Consider the following 10225-nt stretch of genomic DNA (forward strand, 5'->3'; position numbering starts at 1 on the left):
TCAAAGTGCTTTACGAAAATGAAAGACATCAAGAGCATTACGAAACATATTATGAAATGACATTTAAAAACACTCATTAAGTTACAGAGCAGTGTGAGATACTGACTCAATCATTGCTCACTTTTTAACAGAAATAGTTTTCTATGACCTCCCTTTCTTTCTACTTTCTTATTTAACTTATCCTTTAGTTATTTCCAGTGGCGGCGCCAGGGTATGGCTGGGGTAGGCTACAGCCATACCAAGAAATAGCTTAGCCCCACCTTAGCCCCACCATGTAAGCAAAATAAAGTCTGCCAACTCGCGCGGAGTAAATTGCACAGACAGCAGTTAGTAAGATTGATTTCAGTAGCCACTTGTCTGGAAATACCGAAGACTAGAAACGGTTTTGAAAACTTTTGTCACGTAGTGATCGTCTTCTCAATAGAACATCTTTGATAATGTCTTCTGGCCAATCAGAATCAAGATAACGGCGTGGTGTTGTTGCAGGAAGTCCCGACGGAGAATACTTTTGCTGTAGTACGTATCAACACGTAATGAAATAAGACCCCACGGTTTGGTGATTGATAGGTGCGTGGGCTGTCTTTCATGTTGACACACAGAACAATGGGGGCTATCCACCCTTATCCACAATGTAAAGTAATTCACAGCCTCTTCCCTCTTCTCTCTGTGACGAGCAGCAGGTTCAGCTTTCAGAACAAAGTAACACAAAACTAAAATGGCATTCATTTTTTAAATGTGTAGTAATAGATGTATTTATTTTTCATCTCAAGAGAGTACCAGAATGTGTATTTTATGTTAGTATTTAAAAAAATCTCCTGGGGGAGAATCCCCCCAGACCCCCCTACAGGGGTTGGGTTGGATTAAGTCCAGAAATAATCTAAACCTCACGCGTGGCGTTTCACTGTCAAGGGGAGCGTGTATGTAATTACATTGCAACCATAGCCCTATCATAGATTACCCAACACAAATACTCTGGCGCCGCCACTGGTTATTTAAAGCGTGTCATGCTAAACGAACCCCCCTTTGGAATATTCTAATCCGACCCCATGGTACCTTTTAGTTTTCGTCGAAACTATTCCTCTTTTTTTTTTTTTTTAAATGCACATAGTTAAGTTTACCTTGTCTTTCTAGGACTTTTTTGGTATCCACTATGCACTCAAAAAAGCAAATGAAGTACAGAAAATCGTGATTTGAGACACAGCTTCAGTTTCTATTTAGGATCACTGCTTTCGTCTTCCTGCTTGAGTTTGCTTCTCCTCTGGATCACGTCCTCCTGTTCGTTGAGCGGCTCGCTGCTCTCATGCGACGAGTCCTTCATCACGCTGTAGTAAATCGGCGCGTTGAACTCCACCGCCTTCTCCTGCCGCCTCCAGCTGCACTTGCAGAGCTTTTTAAACGCCATGCGAAACTTCTGCGACATGAGGTTGTAGATGATGGGGTTGATGGCGCTGTTGGTGTAGATGCATATGCGGCAGAAGAGCAGGAACCAGGTGTTGTGGTACGGCGGGTCGAGGAAGGAGTTCACCACCACCAGAGTCCGGTACGGCATCCAGAGCAGGGCGAAGAGGACCACCACCACCGCCAGCATCTTCGTGATCTGATGCAGAGGAAAGGTCGGGACGTGATTTTGAGGCAAGTATGTTAACTGTGTTTTCCATCATGCCATGGTGTTAGAAAAATGTTCAACAACAACAGTCTAAAGATATGGGAATGGTTATATGAGGCTGTATCTAGGGATACATCCCATCTCGTCATATTTTCCTACTTATTTAAGGTTTTTTGCAATTTTGAATTGGTCACAGTTAGTTGACTTTTCATACTACTGGAAAGCAGATATTGTAAGAATTAGCAACATTCACTTGCAGATGAAAACAGACTGATGTACTTGTAATCCAAATCCTTCCCAGTCTTTGCCACACAGTAAACAAAGGGCACGAAAACAAACCACGATTCAGTCAACTTTTTGGCAAGTTTTTAAAAACCTTGACAGACAACAGAAATTCAGGCAGAGAAAAACAATTCCCTGGCAAATCCATCAGAAATCTCAAACCAAACTTTAAAGATTCAGATTCATTTAACCATTCGTTCCAGAGCTTAACGCTTCAAGGTTTGGTATAACGTTCCGTCACAAGAACTTTGCATTCACATGGGACACAAACTCTTACAGGTATGCTATTTCAAAACCTTGACTTGACTCCACTGAAGAATCTGGCTTAAACGGGTTCCTTAATGAGAAAGGCTCATATGAGTTTAACATTTTCTAATGAAGATGGATTATCCTCTGAACCAGTGGTTCTCCAAATTTTTTCAATAATGTGCCCCCTTTGAAAAAAAGGCTTTCAATATGACACCCCTCGACGGTTCAACTTCTTACATTTTGAACACAAATACCTGTACTTTCTACTTCTTACATGTTGAACACAAATACCTGAACTTTCTACTTCTTACATGTTGAACTCAAATACCTGTACTTCTACTTCTTACATTTTGAACTCAAATACCTGTACTTTCTACTTCTTACATGTTGAAACACAAATACCTGTACTTTCTACTTCTTACATGTTTGAACTCAATACCTGTACTTTCTACTTCTTACATGTTGAACACAAATACCTGTACTTCCTACTTCTTACATGTTGAACTCAAATACTGTACTTTCTACTTCTTACATGTTGAACCCAAATACCTGTACTTTCTACTTCTTACATGTTGAACAAATACCTGTACTTTCTACTTCTTACATGTTGAACCAAATACCTGTACTTTCTACTTCTTACATGTTGAACCAAATACCTGTACTTTCTATTCTTACATGTTGAACCAAATACCTGTACTTTCTACTTCTTACATGTTGAACACAAATACCTGTACTTTCTACTTCTTACATGTTGAACCAAATACCTGTAACTTTCTACTTCTTACATGTTGAACTCAAATACCTGTACTTTCTACTTCTTACATGTTGAACTCAAATACCTGTACTTTCTACTTCTTACATGTTGAACCAAATACCTGTACTTTCTACTTCTTACAGTTGAACCAAATACCTGTACGTTTCTACTTCTTACATGTTGAACATCAAATACCTGTACTTTCTACTTCTTACATGTTGAACACAAATACCTGTACTTCCTACTTCTTACATGTGAACTCAAATACCTGTACTTTCTACTTCTTACATGTTGAACTCAAATACCTGTACTTTCTACTTCTTACATGTTGAACCCAAATACCTGTACTTTCTACTTCTTACACGTTGAACCCAAATACCTGTACTTTCTACTTCTTACATGTTGAACACAAATACCTGTACTTTCTACTTCTTACATGTTGAACTCAAATACCTGTACTTTCTACTTCTTACATGTTGAACTCAAATACCTGTACTTTCTACTTCTTACATGTTGAACACAAATACCTGTACTTTCTACTTCTTACATGTTGAACACAAATACCTGTACTTTCTACTTCTACATGTTGAACACAAATACCTGTACTTTCTACTTCTTACACGTTGAACTCAAATACCTGTACTTTCTACTTCTTACATGTTGAACTCAAATACCTGTACTTTCTACTTCTTACATGTTGAACACAAATACCTGTACTTTCTACTTCTTACACGTTGAACCCAAATACCTGTACTTCCTACTTCTTACATGTTGAACCCAAATACCTGTACTTTCTACTTCTTACATGTTGAACCCAAATACCTGTACTTTCTACTTCTCACATGTTGAACCCAAATACCTGTACTTTCTACTTCTTACATGTTGAACTCAAATACCTGTACTTTCTACTTCTTACATGTTGAACCCAAATACCTGTACTTTCTACTTCTTACATGTTGAACTCAAATACCTGTACTTTTCTACTTCTTACATGTTGAACACAAATACCTGTACTTTCTACTTCTTACACGTTGAACCCAAATACCTGTACTTTCTACTTCTCACATGTTTGAACTCAAATACCTGTACTTTCTACTTCTTACATGTTGAACACAAATACCTGTACTTTCTACTTCTTACATGTTGAACCCAAATACCTGTACTTTCTACTTCTTACATGTTGAACCCAAAATACCTGTACTTTCTACTTCTTACATGTTGAACTCAAATCCCTGTACTTTCTACTTCTTACATGTTGAACCCAAATACCTGTACTTTCTACTTCTTACATGTTGAACTCAAATACCTGAACTTTCTACTTCTTACATGTTGAACTCAAATACCTGTACTTTCTACTTCTTACATTTTGAACTCAAATACCTGTACTTTCTACTTCTTACATTTTGAACACAAATACCTGTACTTTCTACTTCTTACAAGTTGAACACAAATACCTGTACTTTCCACTTCTTACATGTTGAACCCAAATACCTGTACTTTCTACTTCTTACATGTTGAACCCAAATACCTGTACTTTCTACTTCTTACATGTTGAACTCAAATACCTGTACTTTCTACTTCTTACATGTTGAACACAAATACCTGTACTTTCTACTTCTTACACGTTGAACCCAAATACTGTTAACTTATCTACTTCTTACATGTTGAACACAAATACCTGTACTTTCTACTTCTTACATGTTGAACACAAATACCTGTACTTTCTACTTCTTACATGTTGAACACAAATACCTGTACTTTCTACTTCTTACATGTTGAACACAAATACCTGTACTTTCTACTTCTCACTTTTGAACACAAATACCTGTACTTTCTACTTCTTACATGTTGAACTCAAATACCTGTACTTTCTACTTCTTACATGTTGAACTCAAATACCTGTACTTTTCTACTTCTTACATGTTGAACTCAAATACCTGTACTTTCTACTTCTCACATGTTGAACTCAATACCTGTACTTTCTACTTCTTACATGTTGAACACAAATACCTGTACTTTCTACTTCTTACATGTTGAACTCAAATACCTGTACTTCTACTTCTCTCATTTTCCAAACAGCTGGTCCTTTAGTCTAAATGTGTGTTTGATGCGTGATCATTATTCTTTAGAGTCATTGCGTGCCTATTGATTTGAACACGATCCGTGTATCCATCATTTCCTGGTCTTCTCTAAAGAAGAGGGACCAATGGAAACGTTGTCATGTTGCCGTTGTTCAGCATGGAAACATTCATTAGCTAACAATGACATTATAGTTCTATTGATATAAAGGGAGGTCAGGTACTCTTTAAAACAGCTGCTAGTTATGGGTACTTTTTACTGAAGTACATTTCAAAGCCTCTTTACTTTTACTTGAGTACAGAAGTTTAGTCAGTACTTCTACTTTCACCAGAGTATTTTTAAACACGAGTATCTGTACTTCTACCTGAGTAACTGATGTACTTTTGCCCTCTCTGTGGTTCAGTACCTGTTTTCTCGCGGAGAAGGCGCCCTTGTTGGTGCTGTTGTTGTGCCCCTGGTGCACCGACCCCCCCCCGTCCCGGTCCGTCAGATGCGATGGCAGCGGGCTCATGAACAGGATCCTGGCGATGAGTCCGTACAGAACCGTGGCAACGACCAGCGGGATCACGTAGAACAAGGTGAAGTCCAGGAAGTAGATGGGCATGTAGAAGCTGCGGGAGACGCGGTATCCACACGTCACCACGACTCCGTTGGCGTAGACGGTTTCCTCCGTGTCCACCAGGAAGAACCACATGATGCAGTAGAGCGAGGTGAAGATCCAGACCGCCGCGATGATCCTCTTGGCCCGGGACACGGTGCAGATGAACTGAGCCCTGATGGAGTGGCAGATGGCGATGTAGCGCTCGATGGTGAAGGCGGTGATGGAGCAGGATGACACGTTGATGCCCAGGTACTGAAGGTACGTTATGAACAAGCATCCGGTGTGTCCGTACACCCAGAAGGCCACGACGTCAGAGATGTTGGGCAGGCCGGCAGCCAGCAGAACCATCAGGTCTGCCAACGCCAGGCTGACCAGGTAGCAGTTGGTCGGCGTCACCATGTGTTTGGTGCGCAGAACCACCAGCACTACCATGATGTTCCCCGCTATCCCCACCACGCAGATGAGCGAGGTCAGAACGATGGTGACGAGCTGCTCTTCCAGAGGGTTCAGGGGGATTTCTGTCAGATTTACAGCCGGAGAGGCGTCCTGAAACACGGGGGTGTTGTTCTCCATCGTGTCGCAGATCAGTTTCTCTCCAGACGCACTAAACTGAAGGATCCTGAAGAACAAAACAGAGAAACATAAAGACTGTGAGGAAAACACTTCAGGGGAAATCAATCAAGCTGGTGCAGGGTGGTTTTGATCATTTGGTTTTGTTTTGAAGGGATTAGGGATAGCAAATCAATATATAACAAACAGGACTTAGAAAAACATTCCCCCTCTGCAATCTATCTTTTCACTGAAGCATCAAGTCTTTTTACAACAATGACAAATATAAGGACTGCTTTGAAATTACAGAAGGTTTTATTGGTACAAACCAATGTCTCTGTTTTTATATATTTTCCTAAAAACTTGTTTTTTGTGTTGACTCTCAAGATCAATGAAACTATTGCTGGGTTGTTTTGAGAAGATGTACTTCTTTTCTTCATATAATGTTAGTTTTGAATCTGGACTAAAGGGAATACCAATCGAACTGGGGTTGGTTCATTCAGTTTGAGGCTTTTATCTGTTTTTTGTCTATTAACCCTTCCTAGATTTATGGGAAATGGGCCAAACTAAAACAAACAAATTACACATCTCATCAACATTTCCCAAAGATAGTTTCTTTCGGTTTAGAAAGTTGTTGTCACTCCTGCATAAGCTTGGTTGTTTCAGTTACTTGATGCTTTACAAAGGGGGGAAGACATCAGAGGAGATATCACTTTAATTATCTTTAACCGTCACCAGTCTCTTTTAATTTATAGATATCATGGTCAGTTATTTTGTCTTTCAAGCCATACATCTACCATGGTGCTAACGTAGCAGCTAGGTGGCTAATGCTAACAAGTCATGCTCAGCTTGGGATTGGCTCTGTTGGATTTATAGGGGTGGGACCTCGATTACACGGCTATGCTCTGATTTGCTAAAAATCAACTCAGATGTATTGTCAATGCTGTGTTCACATCTTGTTTCCACTACCCCCAAGTGGTCAAACACTGCTATTGCAGATATAACAGAAATTATCAATTTCTTATCTAATCTCAATCATAACAAAATATTGAACATTTAAAATAATAAGAGTAATAATTATTGATATTAAAAGCGTAGTTATACTCAACATTTTGTTAAGATTCACACTGTAAGAAATCATTTAATTAATAACAACCTGTTAAGCCCCGAGACTGTTTTTCAGGTCTCAGGCTCGAAAATAACATTCCCAGAACAAATGACCATATCTTCTAAAAGGGTTAAATTAATAATCTTTTGTCTCAAAGCAATGATAAACCTGTGAGTTGGATGTAGAAGAGTCAGAATTCATATTTTTTATTTGAAAGTAAATTCAGATTGAACATAGTAACACAAATGTAAATGATAGTTTCCGTCAAAAAAAAACATTACTTATAGTGAACCACCCTTGAATGATGGGATGGTAGACTACAAGCTTTAGGAATCCAAACTATAACATATAATAAGTACCCTGTATCAAGAATGATGCAAAACAAGTGACATTTGACCTTTTTAGACAGATTTAGAAAAAAAAACCCACTTCTGGGGTCATTTGGGTGGATTTTCCATATCTCTGTACCCCCTCGGTCGATTTTGATGATTGACACTTGTTTTGAACCATTAGAGCCAATAGAATCAAGGGGAAGTTCCTAAAATCCATCTAAGCATTACCCATTGGTGAATGCATGCAACCGGAAGCTGGGTTGTAGCTCTCACAAGCATGCATATGAAATCTCCGTTTTTGACAAATATGTAAGGATAGATTATCAGTAATAATTTTAAAGTGACTAAGAGACATTGGATTAACCTTGAGCAGTGTTTTTATTCCCTTGAACACAACTTTTGATCACAAAACAGCCAAGGTAAGACGTAATTATTGTTATGGTTTTAAAAACGGATGTTGTTTTCTTGCTCTGTTCTGGCTGCTAGCTCAGTGAGTGCAGTGATGAGACTTATACCAATGGAATCTGTGGAATCTCAGCTTTCAGATGATATGTTATTTGTGCAGATAGTATGAAGTATAAAAGATCGTTTTTGCTCGTTATGACTGAAAGTAGCATTAGCCCGCTTTCGCTCAGGGCTCATTTAGACGCTTCTTGTGAGACTTGTGTTTTGTTTCGGTAACAATGGCTCGTATCGTCAGTTAGCTGAGTTTCGTCCCGTTAAGTGAGTATGACACATTCATACTTAATTAAATGTTAAGAAGCCCTGAGACACAGTTTCGTGAAAAAAAAGCAGGGGGCTATGGGGCTTAACCAATGTGTAGTCTTTAGATTTGATAAGAGTCTGTACAGATATATTTTAAATCTTGTCCCTAGTCAGGCTTTGCAGCGAAGGAACAACACACAGCTTTTTGCATCATGAAACAACATGCGCTATAAATAAATGATAAAACATAATACAGCATTAAAATAGCAAAATACACCTTGTAATGGGCCGTAAACACGTTTAAAATGGAAAGTCTGGTTTAACAAGCATTTCATATTTCTGGGAAAGGATAATACATCTGGAATAAAGTGATTTTAGTTAAATTAATTATTAAGGAATTAAGGAAACGCAGAACAGAAGCAATGACGGTTCACAATGGATCAGAACCTGCGCGACTGCTTAGGATTTTAAATCTGTAAAGATTTCTCTTTCGACTCCACTTCGAGCAATACAATGAAAAAAAGAAAAAAAGCACTTACACTAACAAAGGACTTATATACTAACAAAGGACTTATATACTAACAAAGGACTTATATACTAACAGAGCACTTACATACTAACAAAGGACTGGCTTATCTAAAGCCAGTTGAGTAGCACTTGAAATGTTTTGCTCTATGAAACCTGATGTACTTATATGATTCTGTTTTCTTCAAGTTTGTATCTTGTTGGTCGAACGCACTTATTGTAAGTCGCTTTGGATAAAAGCGTCAGCTAAATGTAATGTATTAATATCTAATTGACTGTGAAATGGAAAAAGTGAAGCCCTGTTTGTCCTCTGAGACGAAGGTGCACTTTATGACATCATCTGATGCTTTTATAAAAAAAGATTGTTGATTTGCAGAAAAAAGTCAGACGAACCGTCCCTTTTTTTAACATCGATAAATACATACTGCTCTAAAACCAACATTACCAATTTTACATTTATATATTCAGTTTCATATTTAATATTCCACCCCTCACACACTTATGTATATAATAACTTTTCAACATGTATATTTTATACGTTCTTGTTTATTTCTAGTCTTTTTCATTCGTATTGTACAATGCCATGTCTTTTATGCTGCAACAGAAACATTTCCCAAATTAGGATCAATAAATGACTTCTTATCTTATTACAGGTAAAGAAGATAGACGTGTATAATAAACATGCAGCTCACCATGGTTTGCAGGAGGCAGCTCTCAGGTGAAATCAGCCGCTGAGCGCTTTCCATTCTCCTCATCTCTCCCTCTCTCCTCACACACACTATCCCATCCTCCCTGCAACACACCTCCTCACACACACTATCCCATCCTCCCTGCAACACACCTCCTCACACACACTATCCCATCCTCCCTGCAACACACCGCCTCACACACACTATCCCATCCTCCCTGCAACACACCTCTCACCACCACTATCCCATCCTCCCTGCAACACACCTCCTCACACACACTATCCCATCCTCCCTGCAACACACCTCCTCACACACACTATCCCATCCTCCCTGCAACACACCTCCTCACACACACTATCCCATCCTCCCTGCAACACACCGCCTCACACACACTATCCCATCCTCCCTGCAACACACCGCCTCACACACACTATCCCATCCTCCCTGCAACACACCGCCTCACACACACCAACTTAAAAATCAATCCCCCTCCTCTTCATCACGAGGCCGGGCTGTAAACCCTGTAATCACTGCGAGGACAGAGCGGAGAACCGGCAATTCAACACATCAGCCTCGACACAGATAGCCGCTGGATTGAAATAGCAATAAATACAAAGTGGAGCCTTTTTGTGCAACTATAGCAAACATCATTTAGTTACCTCACCATGCTGAGCTCCAGATGCTCTGAGAGTAGACATACAGCTTCTTAAATGTGCATATTAAAGTTTAGCAAACATCTCTGAGAC

The 10225-nt window shown here is 39.3% G+C and overlaps 1 protein-coding gene across 1 annotated transcript; it reads right to left on the reverse strand.

Moving 5' to 3' along the window:
• Nucleotides 1–1210: 1210 nt before the first annotated feature.
• LOC117561241 (thyrotropin-releasing hormone receptor) lies at nucleotides 1211–9611 on the reverse strand. The gene is made up of 3 exons (XM_034238535.1): nucleotides 9483–9611; nucleotides 5377–6190; nucleotides 1211–1597 (listed from the first exon to the last, which is right to left on the reverse strand). Exons 2-3 carry the CDS (start codon nucleotides 6142–6144, stop codon nucleotides 1211–1213), a joined length of 1155 nt encoding a protein of 384 aa, XP_034094426.1. The 5' UTR covers nucleotides 6145–6190; nucleotides 9483–9611.
• Nucleotides 9612–10225: the final 614 nt, after the last annotated feature.

The sequence above is a fragment of the Gymnodraco acuticeps genome, unplaced genomic scaffold (assembly GCF_902827175.1).
Source record: "Gymnodraco acuticeps unplaced genomic scaffold, fGymAcu1.1, whole genome shotgun sequence".
Classification (NCBI taxonomy): Eukaryota; Metazoa; Chordata; class Actinopteri; order Perciformes; family Bathydraconidae; genus Gymnodraco; species Gymnodraco acuticeps.

Bases quoted from the DNA above. Each gene is read 5' to 3' on its own strand.
- LOC117561241 (XM_034238535.1), bottom strand. From the start codon at position 6,144: ATGGAGAACAACACCCCCGTGTTTCAGGACGCCTCTCCGGCTGTAAAT. The intron at 1,598-5,376 runs GTACTGAACCAC...CCTCTGCATCAG, and splicing joins CCTTCTCCGCGAGAAAACAG to ATCACGAAGATGCTGGCGGT.